Source organism: Protomyctophum parallelum (assembly GCF_964188405.1).
Source record: "Protomyctophum parallelum genome assembly, chromosome: 15".
Lineage (NCBI taxonomy): Eukaryota > Metazoa > Chordata > Actinopteri > Myctophiformes > Myctophidae > Protomyctophum > Protomyctophum parallelum.
The window spans coordinates 9,185,973-9,203,472 of record NC_139710.1 but is presented as its reverse complement, the minus strand read 5'-3'; the positions used below and the strand labels follow the sequence as shown (position 1 = coordinate 9,203,472).

At 42.1% G+C, this 17,500-nt stretch overlaps 1 protein-coding gene across 4 annotated transcripts in view; it reads right to left on the bottom strand.

Moving 5' to 3' along the window:
• Positions 1-5,034: 5,034 nt before the first annotated feature.
• Positions 5,035-17,500, bottom strand: part of LOC310872808 (transforming acidic coiled-coil-containing protein 1-like) — a 30,142-nt gene continuing 17,676 nt past the window's right edge. For 3 of the 4 annotated variants that reach the window (XM_083784957.1, XM_083784956.1, XM_083784954.1), the window contains exons 3-14: positions 16,248-16,728; positions 15,685-15,720; positions 13,507-13,561; positions 11,522-11,591; positions 9,943-9,995; positions 8,736-8,870; positions 7,949-8,025; positions 7,803-7,846; positions 7,366-7,526; positions 6,799-6,905; positions 6,498-6,618; positions 5,035-6,345 (exon numbers count right to left, since the gene is read on the bottom strand). In XM_083784957.1, coding sequence (XP_083641083.1) covers positions 6,277-6,345; positions 6,498-6,618; positions 6,799-6,905; positions 7,366-7,526; positions 7,803-7,846; positions 7,949-8,025; positions 8,736-8,870; positions 9,943-9,995; positions 11,522-11,591; positions 13,507-13,561; positions 15,685-15,720; positions 16,248-16,728 — 1,409 coding nt within the window. In that variant the 3' untranslated portion in view covers positions 5,035-6,276. The remainder of the gene's footprint in view (positions 6,346-6,497; positions 6,619-6,798; positions 6,906-7,365; positions 7,527-7,802; positions 7,847-7,948; positions 8,026-8,735; positions 8,871-9,942; positions 9,996-11,521; positions 11,592-13,506; positions 13,562-15,684; positions 15,721-16,247; positions 16,729-17,500) is intronic. The other variant, XM_083784955.1, reaches the window with a different exon arrangement.

Below are 17,500 nucleotides of genomic sequence, written 5' to 3'. Positions count from 1 at the left end.
GAGGAGGCGTTTAGAGCCGGCTGGAGGCCACTCGCAGCACCAGGGTGCCTAGCAGTAGGATCGGGCTGTAGTCTAGGGATCCAACCGAGTTGCCGTAGCTGCGGCTCCTGTTGGGCCCATTACAGTCATCACCAAAGCAACACTCCATTTTGGCTCCCAAGTTGGCGCCATTGGCCTTGGCACAGAAGTCCTCGTAGGTGCACGATTTCATCACAGTGTCTGAAACATTGTGGCAAAATGGTGAGGGTATGTACACAAGATGTACATAAACTTCCACAATCATGTTTTACATTTATCATAGTTCTGAACCAGTTGAACTCTGGGAACATTCATCTCCCCCCGCCCCCACACACAATTCTCTCTCTCTCTCTCTCTCTCTCTCTCTCTCTCTCTCTCTCTCTCTCTCTCTCTCTCTCTCTCTCTCTCTCTCTCTCTCTCTCTCTCTCTCTCTCTCTCTCACACACACACACACACACACACACACACACACACACACATGCAAGTACAGGCGTGCGAGCACACACACACACACACACACACACACTTGGATATAGAGACGTCTGTGGTTTGTTTAAACTGCTGGGATCACATCCAGCGACCTCAAATGATGAGAGGATGTGAGGGTTGAAGCTTTACCATTACAGTGTGTGTGTGTGTGTGTGTAACTGTGTACACACACACACACACACACACACACACACACACACACACACACACACACACACGTGTGCACACACACACAAGCATGCACACGCAGCACAACAGAAAGTAGGAAAACAGACTAGTGACAAACGAATGGATAACTTGTATCTAAAAATAGTGCAATTGCTCTTGCATTCATATTAATGTATTCCAAGATCTTACTGGAGGAATTGAATTGCACAGTGGCACAAATGATCAGCTTCAAGGTTTTAAAAATATTTTGAAGAATTATGGAGCCCAGACCATACTTTGATTGTGGCAGCAGCATATCTACTGGCATAAATAACTGTGTGGCCGGTGGCACAACATTTCCTACAACTTAACCAACGTCAAACCAATAGCAAGGAACCTGGGTGTCTTTTTTGACACCCACATGAGCCTTGAATTTTATATTAAAAAGATCACCCAATCCTGTTTCTGTCATCTGCACAATATTGCAAAAAATTAAGTCAATTCTGTTTCTGTCACCTCAAGACCTGGTTTGGCTCCGTTATATATTATATAACCTACTGCCCCAAAAGACCAATGTGAGACCTCTTGGGTCCTCAAACAAAGGTCTTTTGAAAATACCCGGGACCAAACTCAATACAAGGGGTGACCGGGCATTTGCAGTGGTTGCTCCTACACTATGGAATGCCCTGCCCCTGGCATTAAAAATTCGGAGTCAGTAGGCTAGACGGCTTTAAGAGAATGTTAAAGACACATTTTTCCTATGTAGTTCTTACCTGACACACATTTACAGGCCTGTGTTTTGTGATTTGTTTTGTTTATTGGCTTCGTTTAATGCTTGCTGTATTGTATTTTTTGTATGTTTCCTGTTTTTTAACTTGATTTATTGCTTATTCTGTGTCCATTATTCAGCACCTTGTAACTTTATTCCGAAAGGTGCTTTATAAATAAAATGTACTTACTTACTACTGTATTTGTATTATCAGCTTCCTTTGTGAAAAATAAGACAAGACAGTCCAAGGTTAATGTAATGCTGACATCTAGTGGCGTCTAAGAGAATCTACCAGTATATGTTTAAACAGAACTGATTACAATGCTGTTTTTTCCTTTGTATGTGTTTATGTGTCAAGTCTATGCAAAAGGGATAGTGAGAAAGAGAAAGTGCGTGTTTGTATCAGGGGGTGTTTACTCACTGGGTCCTGTGATGGTTGAGCAGGCATCAGCATACTGGGGACAGGAGGTGGAACCCTGGCGGTTACAGTCATCCTCATTGGACGCCACACACGTGTGACATTTTAGTGCATGACCTTTACATTTGGAACAGGAGAGATCACATGACTTGACACTAAGCAACATGTTCTTGGCATGAGCATGCAAACACGCGTTGCGCGCACACAGTCACACACACACACAGCCCCATACTCTCCCTCACACACACACACACACACACACACACACACACACACACACACACACACACACACACACACACACACACACACACACACACACACCGGCCTCTGACTATGTAACTAGTCACTGAGACTAAACCTTCCCACTCTGTTGTACAGTGAGACAATCACAGCTGCATAGTCTCACGACAACCCATTAGATACAGTACATGTACTAATGTATACACTGCCCTTCTTACACATTACACATTTGGAGAGTTTTGTAAGCCCAGGTTTATTGCAGCCTAAGCAGACATATACATCATCCTGAACCCAAGGGTCAGTTATGTGACGTGGTTAGGGAAATCCACCAGGGGTATTACATTTGTGACAGATTTATGCAGAGAATGTCCCAGACAGTTAAGCGTTAAGCTAAAATCGTTTCACTACCCAGTGTGAATGTATTATCTTGAACGAAGCTGCCTACTTGCTTACTTTTTAGGCATCAGAAACAACCCCAGGCTACAGTGTGTATGTCAGGGGAAAGCATAGATCCTCCTCTACATCACAAGGAAATTAAGTCTATAGGGCTTCTGCAGCAGTGGTTCTCAAACACTTCCATGAAATACTTTGTGCCACGGACCACCATTTTGTCAATATATTCTGAAACCTACTAACCTAGTGATCTACAAGACCACAACAATAAAATGGGCTTAAGTGTTTAGACTGTTCCTCATTTTGCTGAGTAACCCAACACACGCTGGTCTGACTAGATGCTCATTAGCCTTCAATCCTTTGCCATCCTCAAAGCTCTATCAACATCACATAGTGTGTAGGAACTTACTGTGGCAGGCCAGAGAGATAAGTAGCAGTAAGGCCAAGGCAGTCTTCATGCTGGATGGCTGACAGCTTGCTGTAGGTGTGGAAGTCCTGTCCAAGAATGGTTGAGCTGAGAGACGGTTCTAACTGAGGGGTCGGGTGGGGGTTGTCGGGAACTGGCATTATGGTCTTATCTCTGTAATCTGCGTTAATGTTGCACAGCCAGCACCCTGTGGTAATGGACTTAAGCTCGCTTTAACAATGACACAGTTCTACTTATATTGTTAAAGTTATATATAGGCCTAATACCTGTACATTTATTTTGATCTTTTAGGGATACATACATATACAGTTTCTTTTTTTTTTATCCCACGATTTTTGTAACCCAGTGTCCCAGGGGACTGACCTCATGCCTCTTTCTATGCATGAGGAGTCCAAGCTGCTTGTTTTCACCTGACATGGGGGGAGTTGCCCCGGCTGAACGTAGCGCGTGGAAGGAACACGTTATTCCGACCAGTTCCTTTCCCCTCCATCAGGCTCGCCGGCTGGCCACGGGGAGGTGGAGACCAGGATTACTGCATGTTTTTTGTGAGGGTACCTACCCTAGGGGACATGCAAACTCCTCACAGAAAGGCCCTTTCGCCTGCCTCGGGTATGGACGGGTATGTATATATACATATATAATACAGTTATGCTCTTATATTATATGATATAGCAGTGCCAACAATGGGCAAGTATTGGCTGATGACAGACTTTGTCTGTTTGTTGATAATGTGTCGGAATTATCAACCAACTCAGTGAAATATGTCTATATTGTTCACATGCTGGTAGGATCTAAAAAATGCCATCGGTAGAAATATATATGTTATATAAGAGGATAATGTTGACACAGATATGGGCAAAACTCAGTACCCTCATATATATTGCCAGGTTGATTAAAAATGAACGTACAATTGAAATTAAAAATGAACGTACATTCGATAACACTTCAATTCATCAAGTTGCCAGGTAGAACAAATTATTTTTATTTTTTACGTACAGTCACAATGTTAGCACACACATTGAATACAGTTGGGTGATGAAATAAAAAAAAAGACATGATACAATACAAATAATTGGCAAAAGTTTTGTTCAGGTAACCTAACCTGAAAAAGGCCCAAAGTTAAACTCTGGTGTGTGTGTGTTATGAATGAATGGAAGAATGAATGAACTGAACTACAACCTCTTCTATGCCATCAGCTGTAATGTAGATGGAAGCTTACTTACTGTGTACTCACTGCATGTGTATTAACAACCACTCTCTGTGCAGTGAAGCTATGTAAATAAACATGAAATGAAAAATTCCATGTATTCGTTACACAGCACACCGAATACACAGCACTGTATATACAGTCCCTGAACAATATTATCCTCATCATCGCCTGTCCATTACAGAACAAACCTCATTAAAACAGCCTCTCTGACTGTACGTTACTGGCGGAAGGTAAACATGATCAGGGTTGAAATGAGAGCTCATAGTTTGTGTCTGGAGTGATTGAGTGGTTTATCGAAAAACAACAAAATGGCTCTAATATTTTAATCCAAGATACATATAACCAGTCCAGTATCCAGTTAGTTTAGAATTCCTTATTCTATGTCAAGAACAATAGGTGGCTGATGTTCTACATCGCAGAACGTGAGATTCTTTCACATTTTAGTACATTGGGTTAAAGTTTCCTCTACTGACTGGAGATCAAAGATATCCACAACAGGAGAACAAACATGACATCACATTAGTCGTATTGTATAGGAGGCAACATGCCTCTATGCTGCATCCACAGCAGTACTAGATTAAACACGACTTGCAATTTGCAAATACCTTTTATGGTGTGCTTTAACACACTCTATTGAATGATAGGAGGAGCTTTACACAATATTGTGAGTGCCAAGAGGATTCAAATCAGTAGTTTCAAATGATCTAAAATGATTTGATTTCTTCTACCGTGGTGGTATACCTCATTCATACAGTATGGCACTTCAAAAGGGTTAAAACAAACAATTACAAATACTTGCTATTACCGGTAATAGGCAATCTATAACAAGTCTGGTCAATGTCAACAGTAGAATGTGTGATGAGCATACTACAACATGACTGTACGTGATTGTTAATTAAAGGCCTCTGAGGTTAATAAAAGCTTTCTGTTCCTTTAAACTCTTCATTCAATACAGCTGTATTTTGAGCAGGTATAGGCTCTATATACGTTATATGAAGAATAGCAAACATAGCCTATCTAAAAGCTCACACTGCCTTGCATCATGATGCATTGTGAGCCTGTAGATCTGCTATTTTGGAAAATGTTTGACATTTTCAGGTTGAAAGTGGTTCAGCTTGAATTCAACCCTGATTTTATGCAGTGCAACTGATAACGACAAGCTTCTCTTTCAGAACAAAAGGCTTTACGTCTAACAGAACAATATATCTTTGAGTGTGAGCATGGAAGGTTGCAGACATAAACAAATTATTTTCGAAAGCTCATCCAGATTTAAGCTTAAATGCAATTACCGGTACAAAATAAATTCTACAAGGCCTGAGGAAGAAGATACTGGGAACCTATATTGTTACAAGAGGTTCTTGTTCGCTTGCATGATCAACTACGAGTAAAGGGACACTCAAGCTTTCTAAACGGGTAATACAAAACAGTCACATAACAAATTCTCAGCTGAAGCAGTAGTGTGTACAGTGCATGCTCTGGTCACAAATAGTGCATTCACTAGGAGTAAGGTGAGATATAGGTGGTCATGTTACATATATTATATGGGATTGACCTGTGCATAAGCTAACTCCAAGGTGCAGATCTGGTAGAGCAGGGGTGGGCAACCACCTCTTTTGGATCTACCAAGTGATCAAATTGGGTTAATGAGGTGATCAATTGAGTTGATCATAAATAACCATTATTAACCATTATTGTTTGTGCATAAAACTGAATCTTGATCAGATAGTCAGAATTATAATCATTTTTTTCTTCCTAAAATTAGCCTATTAATTTTATCTACAAGTTCAGAAAAGTGACGTGTAGTGAGCTTGCAGATCTGCTAATTTCACTATTTTTGAAACATTTCAATCCCAACGACAATTTCTGCCTCTAATGACATGCCCAAAATAAGGATGCCAGACTGAAAGTCGTTAAATTATTATATTTAATTCTATTCTAATTAGCAGCCAACTCAAAGCAATGGTGGTTTTCACTGTATTGCACTGGGTGATCACTACCTTGGAAAACGGCTAAATGATCATGTGCCCAAAAAGGTTGCTCACCCCTGTAGTATGAGAGCTGCTTCTCATCGGGGGAGGGGCGGTGCATGCACAGTTGCACACTGGTGTAATCTTTAGGCGGAAGAAGGCATGAGTGGAAGGAGTTGTTTTAAATCATTCTCTTTAGTCTATTGTTCCCATCTTGGCAATCAACTCATCACAGATCTTGGTGAGCTCCTCAATCTCTTGATTCTGTAAAAACACAACAGAGGAACAAGATGAGATGGGAGGCCTGACTCAATGCAGAATCAATACATCATATGGATGTCATAATGCAATCCAATAACATTCTCCTTCATGTTTCTTGTCAAGCTGACATGAAGCATTATAGGGAAGTCAGTTACCTTCTGCTGCAGGGCTGTCTCCATCGAGTCCACCTTCATTTGCTCCTTCCTCAGGCTGGCGCTCATTGCCATGTTCTCTGAGCTTGCCTTTCCACGTACCTGGGCGATTTCCTCATTAGCCCTGAGAGAGACATAGAGAGACATTAACCACTTGAACCCTAGCATCCTTAATCTGGGTATGTAATGGGTTAATATATGGTTTAAGTGTTAAGTCACAATATCAACATTATATAAAGGTTTATGTTTCATATTCCTTTCAGTGATTTGGTAGGGCAGAGGAAATTCGCATTTTAAATCATACTTGTCTAGTTTCTCCTCTGCATGGAGTTTGAGTGTGTGGTATCTCTGCTCCTCCTGTTTGACTCTGGCCAGATACTCCTGTGCACACTTCTTCAGCACCTCTTCATTCTGGAACAAAGAGAGTGTCCACACAACATTTCAGCCAGCATAATATAGACAGAGACCAGAGAAAACACTGAAATACAACAGTGTGCAAGCCAATCCAGTTGAGTTTAACCTAGGCATGATTAGTATTTATTCTTTGTGTTTTTATTTTAATTGTTTTATTCAGTGTGACGTTGTCTGATTACTCCGATAAGGGCTCTATGGGAGGTAGTCTGATATGTCTCTCCTCCAATACACATGAAGCCAGATCCCAATACTAAAATGTCCCTTTTCACGTCCTCCACTTACATTTTTTTACCTTTCCTACTGGCCTCCTCGAGGAGGCGGGGCACTGGTGTCCAGTGCAGAGGAGGTGAGGAGGCAGATATTATTATTATTATATTGGGATTTGGATCTAGTCTTTGTGGTGGTGGGAAAGAACTTTATCCCTGTGCTACCTTAGCACCCCATTAGAATTCATTACCTTCTTAAACCCCTCCACTGTGCTCTTCAAGTTTTCATAACGGCGGAAAAGGTCAGACAGAGAGCGCTCTACAGAGTTCAAGTCTGACAGTGTTGAATCTTTCTCCAGTGTTACCGCCTGAAAAGCCTTCTGGGAACTCATGTTGTTGCGCTGCTCATCCTCTGAAAAGGGAGAAGAGAAGCAGTGGCAGTATAGCATTATTATTTTTTATATCAGAATCAGAAACACATTATTTAAGATATATTACTATGTACTACTACTTAGTGTCCAGTGTAAACAGCTGTTCATAGAAGTCAAGAAGATCAATTTACATAAAGATGGCATGCAGAACGGAGCCGACCTCACAAGTACAATTTTGAGAAGTGAATAACATGTAATGTGACTTGTGTGTTATCTGAGGACAGTATTTGCATGTAACGGAGGGTATGTGTACTCACCGATCATCTGAGCAATCGTTTTTTCATATTCTGCAACAATCTTCCTGTGAGAAAAAACACATGTGATACCAGCCGCAGTTTCATAACTCAACCAAATTGTCTCACTCAGGTTCAATCCTTCAAATGATGAATACCAATGTGTTTACCTCATCTCAGTGACTTCTTCTCTGCTGTGTTCACATTTCCTCTTCCATTCGTTTGATTCCACCTCCTTAGTTATGATCTAGAAAAGACATCTATCATGAGTCAAACAATTAAGAAATACAGAAATACGATAACTGAGAATATTTACGCGGCTACCATTTTACTCTTACGTCATACTTGGGGTGGTGTTGAGTCTAAAAATCATATATGGGCACTGGGCAGAGCAAAACTATTTCACAGAAGTTAAATCATGCCTGTCCACCTCCTGAAAATGTCCCCCAATAGTGCTCACATGGCATCACTTATTCACTTATTTTATGATGATTCTAGCAATAGATACACTCAATTATTCAGGACATCATTGGTAAGTAAGATAACAGTAAGATAGAAGATAATATAAACCTTTATAGATCCCTGGAGGTAAATAGCTGTAGCTGTCGTATTAACAGAAATAGCCAGATTGAAACACAGGAAAGGCATAGGTTCAGGAAAAGTGTGTGTGTGTGTGTGTGTGTGTGTGTGTGTGTGTGTGTGTGTGTGGGTGTGTGTGTGTGTGTGTGTGTGTGTGTGTGTGTGTGTGTGTGTGTGTGTGTGTGTGTGTGTGTGTGTGTGTGCGCATGTGTGTGTGCGTGCGTGCGCATGTTTATTTCTTTTGTTCTTTGTTCTGTTGGGGATGAGGGGAAGGTCAAGAGCAAAATGTCTGCCGTGTGAATATGGTCAAATTAAAATTTGTATTTAGTGAGTGTGGAATAGGATGCTGTAGTAGACTCTAATAGTGTAGTGCTGTACCTCCTCTCTGATGAGCTTGAGAACTGCATCCTTCTCTGCCTCACTGATGCAGATGGAATCCAGAACCTGACTTCCTTTCTTCAGCACATCGTTTTCTCCCAAAGTATTGTTGTTCAGTTTGCAAGGGTCGCCATACTGGTCAGAGTCAAATTAGATTTTTTTTTTATCATCAGCTTGATATTTAAACTCACCCAACTTCACCCAAAGTAGATTCAAATCTTTATGACATATCTTTATAACAGCATTATAATAAACTGGTGGTAGGATAATTAATTAAAGATTCTACAACAAACAAATTATTCTAAAAACAAAAAATCGCTTCATTATTAGTGAGTAACCATATTTTGTCATAATAGTAATAACAGTGTTGTTATTTGTGCTGAAGCTTAGTACTTTTTTTTATAACTCTCACAACTTAACCCATTCATCGCATGATGGAGTTATTAGTCAATTATCCGTTTTATTCCATGTTGTGCTCATTCTCTCAGATCCGTGATGATTTTTGAGCTTGCAGATCTGCTATTTTTGGGGTGGGCCATCGCAGTAGTTTAAACTGTTTTCCCCCAAACTCCCTTCTCTGTATCTCCACGTGGCCTCCCCTGGATTATGACAGTCATATGCTAATCTCACAAGTGATAATCCAAATCCTTCTGTCACCGGGTGGCACGAAAGGTGCTGCAGACTACCATAATACTAGCCTGGAATGGCCACAACACCAGAGGATGATACAGAGTGCTCATTCCTGCTGTTCCTCCTGACAAGACATTTCATATTAAGTAACTCTATGTATACATATTCTATTTCTTTCTTTCTTTTTGTTAAATATATATTTATATTCTTATGTCTGCCTTTTCAAGATGTTAAAAGGCAACACACAAGCAGTACTTTGCAGTACCTTATTCAACCTATTTCATAAAGTGCCAACTGGCTGAAAACCAACACATTTGTTCACAGTGGAACCATTAAAGCTATGAGTGAGAGTGAAACATAGTATCATAGGGCTTTCTGTTTAGATTAAAGAGTCCCTCACCCCCACCTAGTGGTAACTAGAGGGATCACAATTATCCCCAGTAAATGAAATATCTTTCTCTGATAAATGCTCATGTCAGTGTGTGGTAGTTGAATGACACAAAAGTAATGAGAATGTTTTCACTTGATTTATAAATGTGGTACATACTGCTTGAGATTGTATGAATCAGCTACTTACTGTAGAAGAGCAGTCTGACTCCAAAGGTCGGGATGACACAGCACACTCTGGGCCTGTAAATAATCACATCTAATATATTAACATAGACACAGGAGCTTGTTACCCAACACTTGCATTGAGGGTTCGGGCAAATATTAAGTTCCTGTTTTAGATAAAAATAATATGTTCTCGATATACTGACCAGCAGATGGCAGCACTGTAGAAAACTATATCATTAATTCTTCAAATCACACAATTTATAATACCCAGAAATGCCAATGAAGATGCTTGATCATGAAAGTAGAGAACTCTTCTTTTGAGAGGGACACATATTTATAATACATTAGTAATTTTAGGCATGTGTACGATCATCTTATTATAATTATAATGATTTAGAATTTCTTCCAATTTAGCTCCAGCGATGAGTCCCACCAGGAGGACAAAGCCACAGCCGGATTAACCCTTTGTGGTGTCCCTGGACAGTTTGGTGCCCTAGTGTGCAGCATAGAGGACTAGTACAGTCTCTAAAGCCTCCAAGTCCACTACAGTATGTGCAGTGACAAAGACTGCCCTCCCCACCCGGCTAGAGTAGGCATGGTAATCAATATTTGGTCTACTCAACTCTGTTTCCATCCAAGACAGCACAATGCTAATGCTAAGGCTAATGCCTATACATTAAAACACCAGTAGTAGTCCTATATTAATGTGAGGATGGGATTCATTGGGATTTTGGACACAGCACTAAATGGCCCCACCATAACACAGAGCCACAAAACAGTATAAGCCAGGTCTCCTGAAAATGCTGCGTCACACATGGACCAGTATGAGCTGGCTGCTCTTCATCATAATAATACTGCTTAAAGGGGTATACCATTATAGAGTCAAGCCTAGCTTCACACTGTTGTACTCCTATGCTCATGTCTCACAGTCACAAGCTTAACAGTCACGAATATGTGTGGTCAATGATTGAGGATGGGCTTTTGTGTGTGTGTGTGTGTGTGTGTGTGTGTGTGTGTGTGTGTGTGTGTGTGTGTGTGTGTGTGTGTGTGTGTGTGTGTGTGTGTGTGTGTGTGTCTTCTCAGTAAAACAAAGACCACATTCTCTCTGTCTGAACTTGATCAAACCAATTGTTTGCCCAGAGGGAAACTAAAGCATACCATCTGTACTTAAACAAACAGCTATAGTGTCGACTGTATAACTCCAGGCCACAGCTACTGTCTGGGTAAAGGGTACAGGAAGCAGAGCAGAGACATACATACTGTACGTGTATAACTGAAAAGCCCCCTGATATTTAGACATTATAACCAAAATCCTTGACCCAAACTCCTTGATCCTTGACCCTGAACGGAGTTTATGCTAACTATATCATACATCTTGGACAGTACTGTTATTGCCTCCGCCACACTGACTGAGATTGCACCACGTTAACCATTTTTTTAATTTACTTTATATTTGTCCTTTTTTCTCCTTTATTTGTACGGCCTTGTCCCCTTTGCTCCTGTTTGTTTATTTTATATTTGTGTGCATTGACTGGATTTTAAATTGTATTGCACCTGCAGCGACAAGAACTGAATTGCATTAAATGTAGGGCTTTACTCACCGTCTGGTTTGAGGACTACACTGCTGGCTAACTTCTCCTCATCTGTAGCATGGCCTCCACGATGGTCATCCTTCAATAAGAGACGAAAACAAATGTTTATTTTTCTCTAATATCAGGTTAGTTTCCAAGCTCCAATATTTATTTTCATGTTTTTCCCGCTTCCTCCCAATTTAGTTGTGCCAATTAATTACCTGATTCTCTCGTGTATTACTATTCACTGTCACTGCAGTGCTGGCCACTATTGGTTGGTCTTAGGAAGGATCTCAAGACAACCACGAATCTCCTCCAATACCCGTGACAACGGTGACATCATCAGCCGTTTTTTTTCAACTGACTGAATAGTTTCACCATGCGGAGGGCGTAAGGGACACGATATCCTCTAACCACTTAAGCCCCAGCATCTGTATTGTGGGAAAAGCTTTTCCTGAAAATAGCCGATAAACAAGTTTGTAAGCTTGTCTATCGGCTACTTTCCCAACAATTAACAGAAAATACACTATCATAATGAATTGCATTTTTATAGCGCTTTTCCAAGTGCTCAAAGCGCGTTACAATGGTTCATTCATTCATACATTGGGTGGTGAAGCGGCGAACAGTCGACGCCAGCGTCCTCACTTCCCACATTCACACACCAATGGTGGCAAGCTCACACCGACCAACTCATTGGAGGCAATGAGTTGGTCGTCTTCAGTTCGTGAGTTCAGTGTCTTGCCCAAGGACACTTCGATGTGGACAGGAGGAGCCGGGATTCGAACCGCCGACCCAGGGATCATTGGACGACCTGCTCTACTACCTCCTGCCACAGCCGCTCAACCATAATGGGGTTTAAGTGTGTGACAAAAGCACATTATTTATGTCATTCTACTTTATTGTTCTGTACGTGTTATTTATTTAAGGAGAAATGACTGTGATATTAATGTTTCCTATTCACGAGGAAAAGGTAACGGGTCTGTCACATGGGTGTTTGACACGCCACTGGTGTCGCCACCCAAGGTTACTTCAAGAGGAAGTGACACACGGGGGAAAGGGGGGGAATCACAAACACAGACACACAGTGCAGGCCTGCACGGTTGGAGAAGAGGAGCTCCAGGCGCCAGACAACTGTTAAACTATAGAGTAACGTTTAAGCATAGTGTCTGCAGCCAATACTAAGGACAGTCGTGCCCACCGGGAGAAGCAACGAGCGTGGTTCTGTACCGTTGGATTACCGACCGTTTGGAAGCAGTTGCCGGCGTGCGGGAAGTCGGACAAAGACGTCGCTTACCGGTGAGACCGATTCAAACGTGGTCCTTGTTGGAGGAGAAGCCTTGAGGGGTACCCCCGTTGAGGGGTACCCCTGTTGAGGGGTTCCCCCGTTCGCGTTTTCTTTTGGACTGCCTTGAGCGGACGGACTTTATGTTTTGTAGGATCAAAGGAACTAAAATAGACTGTATAGGGCGCACTGCCCGAACGTGCACCATTCCGTTTGGAGAGAACTTTGGGATTGATTTGGAACGGGAGGGGGGGGGGGGGGGGTTGAAAGTAATTGTTTGTGAGTTTAAGTTTGTTTTCCTGTTTCTTTTATTTAGTAGGGAGAGAGACAGGGACGTGTTTTGTGAATTGTCTTATTTTGAGTACCTTACCTTTGTTGTTATGACAGCTGCGTTTTGAGCGTCTCTATATAAAGTCAATACTCAGACTACAACCCTACGATCCTGTTGTTTTTATTCCTTAGTCAATGATTTGCCTGGTTCAGTAAAGGCCGATTGTTACAAGTGGTTAACCACTGAACAGGTGAACTGAACTGAACCAAACTGTAGGAGTCACTAATGAGACAGAGATCAGTGATCACCCATTCCAGCCCTGGTCTCTGCAGTATAGTGGGCAGGACCTTTACCCCTGGCCTGTACCACCAAGTGGCCACATCAGGTTAGTTAAACTTGTTCTGTGTGAACAAGTCAGATTGTTTTATGATGACAGAACACAGAAACACCAGTAAAGCCTACCTGTCCACCTTTGTCCTTTTTCAGCGACAGGTTCTGCTTCACCTTACAGGAGTTCCTGAAAACAAAGAGGTTGAACGTTAATAAAATACTTGATGAGCAAGACCATGGCTCTCTCTCTCTCTCTGTGTGTGTGTGTGTGTGTGTGTGTGTGTGTGTGTGTGTGGGTGCGTGCGTGCGTCTGTTTGTAAATCAGTTGGTGCATTGCATGCTGGGTAAGCACAGGACATTGTTGCTGTATCGGTGAGGAGAGAAATCCAGACCTCATTGATTTTGCTCTGTGCATCTCTGTTGAGCTCTCATGCTCTGCTAAACGTGCTCAGCTGCCCAGTGGTGAAGGCAGATTAACAACCTATGCCCTAAATACTGTACTTCATCGTATGCAAAAGAGCAAAAATAGACAATCTTACAACAACGTGTCACAATGTGACGCATTGTTGTGAACTTGAACATTCTTTGGGGCCATTTTCGCCTATGGAGGCAGGTTGAAAGTGGTTAAAAATGCTGGTGCCAAAAGTTAATAACAACAAGAATAGTTGCTTTTCTGAGAGTGTGGGCCCAGTTCAGGAAAACCTATAATTATAGAGACCTCTCCCTGGTCAGTCCTGTGGCTTCCAACCACCTTTTTGTTCCATCAATGCAAGACGTGACCTTTCAGAGTTGGCATGGAAAGGGCATCAAATGGTTTAGAGACCTGTTTGTGGAAGAGGGGTTTGCATCCTTTGATCAAATTTCAACGAAATATAGTCTACCTAGACCACACTTCTACAGATTTCTGCAGGTCCGGCATTATGTGAGCTCTATATTACCTGGCTTCCCTAATAAGCTTAATCCTAACCCTATTGATGAATTTCTGTCTTTTGACCCAATGACTAAGGGCGCCATTTCAATATTATATGATACCATTTCAAATTCGAGGCCAGCACCCTTAGATAAGATAAAGGCCGACTGGGAACATGATCTGGGGCTCACAGTGTCTGAGGAAGTGTGGGATTCTGTTTTCTCTTCTATACACAGGTCCTCTCTCTGTGCACGACATTGCTTAGTGCAGTTTAAAATAGTCCATAGAGCTCATATGTCTAAGGCTAAACTGGCCTGTATTTATCCTGACGTAAGTCCTACCTGTGACAAGTGCAAGAGCGGTGATGCAACTCTGTTCCATCAGTATTGGATGTGTCCAAAATTACAACCATTTTGGGGGAATGTGTTCAAGACTCTGTCCAACATTTTACACCAAAATCTAGACCCAGATCCCTTAATGGCTCTCCTTGGCACTGCTGGAAGGGATGACCTTCCTCTAACACGCATAGAGTGTCGTATGGTCGACTTTGCCTTATTGCTCGCTAGGCGTGCCATTCTGCTGAAATGGAAGGATGCTGCCCCGCCCGTGCTCCGTCAGTGGCTTCGTGATATAATGTCCTGTCTCGAGTTGGAGATGTTAAGGTTTTCAATTGCCGGCTCTGAAAAAAAGTTTTACAAAACCTGGGGTCCGTTTATGACATTCTACCACAACACACAAACGGTATAGTGTGCCGTGCCTATGCCTCGGCCACGCCAACCACAACTGAAACAAATTCTGCTCTGCTATTAAAATCTGCTTTATTATTTTTATTTTATTTTTTGTAATTATGTATGCATGTATTTCGTGTATGTGTATATAGATTTATGTATTTTCCGACTATCCTTGGGATTGTGGGTGGGGGGTGGGTGGGATAGGGGATGGAGTTTTATTTTTTATTTTCATATTTGATATGTCTCTGTTTAATGCTTGCCCCTGGGTTTGTCACAAAACTTGAATAAAAAAGATTTTGAAAAGAAAAGAAGAATAGTTGCTTTGGTGCGTTAGATGATATTTACAAGGTTTCCTCTCCTCTCTCACTCTCACTCTTGCGTCTACATTGCACAATCCAGAGTGTTATTTTAACTCTGGGGGGCCTTATTGCCCCTCCAGTTCCGACACTCTCAGAGTTAAATGAACATGCCGGATTTGACTGTGCGGCTTCTTTTCTTTTTCACTGCACTTCCGAGAAATGAGCGCCCTTGTGTTTATAACCGACTGTGATAGGATTTACAAACACATATGCCTAGCCACATATACACAGAGAGTAGTCACCCCCCCCCCCCCCCCCCCCCCCCACACACACACACACACACACACACACACACACACACAGTACTTACAACAGAACACAGAGGAAATGGACTTGCTCTGCAGTCCTGATGCCACACAGACAGAGAGAAACAGAATGAAGTATGTAAAGGATGAAGCCTGATTCATACTTCATCATATAACCGTGACGAATGCCAAAAAAAAGATTCGGCAAGCAACACCGTCATATGACAAAGTATGAATTAGCAATAAGAAAAGACACAAGAGAGGATGAGACGTATGGGCAAACACGTCCTTCAGTTGAATGTGTATTATTTTTGTTGAGCAGGGCTTGTCAAAAGGGTTGTGTGTGAGTCTTTAACATCACCATGCTATACACTCTCATCCATATCACCCGTGCTTAATTCAGGCGTTCGAGTTCTTAATGATTTAAAATGACCCATGAAAGACGAAATGGGGGTCTGAATTCTTAGTGAATGGTTTGTGTCTGTTTTGTAAGTTGTGATGGAAGCACCTCCTTAATTGGCACTAGTATAGCACCAAACAAATTGTGATTTTGACATTTGAATTTGTTTAATTGACAGCAAAATGTACGTTTGCGATTTTGCATTTACATCTTCAATGTGCTACTCACGTTACAACGGTGCTGTTGGTTTTTCTGGGCGACTGTCTCACTGTGTCATTTCCTTCCAGGTTACAGGTCAACTGTGCACCTGACAGGTCAGAGTTCACATTGCCATTGAGCAAGTCGGAGGCCACACAGAGGTTGGCGTTAAGGTTGGAGTCAGGGCTCAATTCAGAGGTCATTGGAGTTTCATCATCCACCTCTGCGGGGTCAGGTCCGTTCAGGGGACAGGGCACAGACAGTGATGGGGGTCGGAGGGCCTGAGACCGCGACAGTGGGGTGGAAGAGGATAGTCTGTCTCCTGAACTGTGTTTGGTGCTCAGGGTGAGATTGAGGTTCTGGTCCAAAGCAACGCTGCCGTTGCTAGGAGTGCAATCAGTGAGGTTGTTCAAGGTGTCAACCTCCCCAAGTGAGACAGGACGGACATCCCGATTAGAGTTCTTGTCCAAGAATTGGTGTGATGTCAGGTGTCCATCGTCTCCAGGAAGAACTGTGTAGAGGAGACAAAGGTTTGAAGACACGCTTTCTGCTGTCCAGCTTCACAACTCTTAGAGCTCATTTACATCACACTGAAACTCGAAGCTAGTCTTTTGCATCGAGCCAGGCAATGTGAATAGAACTTTATTCTATCGCCCAGCATGTCTGTCCTCCAGCCAGTAAATCCTACACTCTTTCAACCTTTAGCTAGCTAATAATTTTTAACTTCAGGGTTCAGTAAACCTCAATGGAATGGCCTGTCCCCCTGCCCGTCAGAACACTTAGAATGGCCTCTGGCTTCCTATCAGAAACACACTGAATTGTGCTTCACATCCCGTGTCCTGCTAGTCATACCATTAACAGCTAGCAGAGCACCCCAGCAGTGGGCTGGTCTCTGTTGAGTCACGACACAGCACTCTCTGTCTACTGAAACGTACTGTACACCCCGGCCCACCCACCAGAAAGCCAGGAACACAGCTCTACACACAGTGAGGAAAGTACAATGGGCCTTCTCCTCTGTTTTCACATATTTACTGCGTTTCTTTCGTTCATTCATTCACCGTGTGTAATTGTTCTTCCATTATTTATTCCCTCTTCCTTTGCTCAACATAAACAGTACACGCATGCACAAAGCAGGGCAGAGATATACACAGAATGAAGTAATTGTGGTTCCATTTTGACTTGGGGTATATGGGTATTATATCTTAACACAGTCTGATGGAAAGCTTTAGTGTGTTTATGCAAAGTTTATTTTGTATATGCAAACTTATCTGATGTTATGAGAA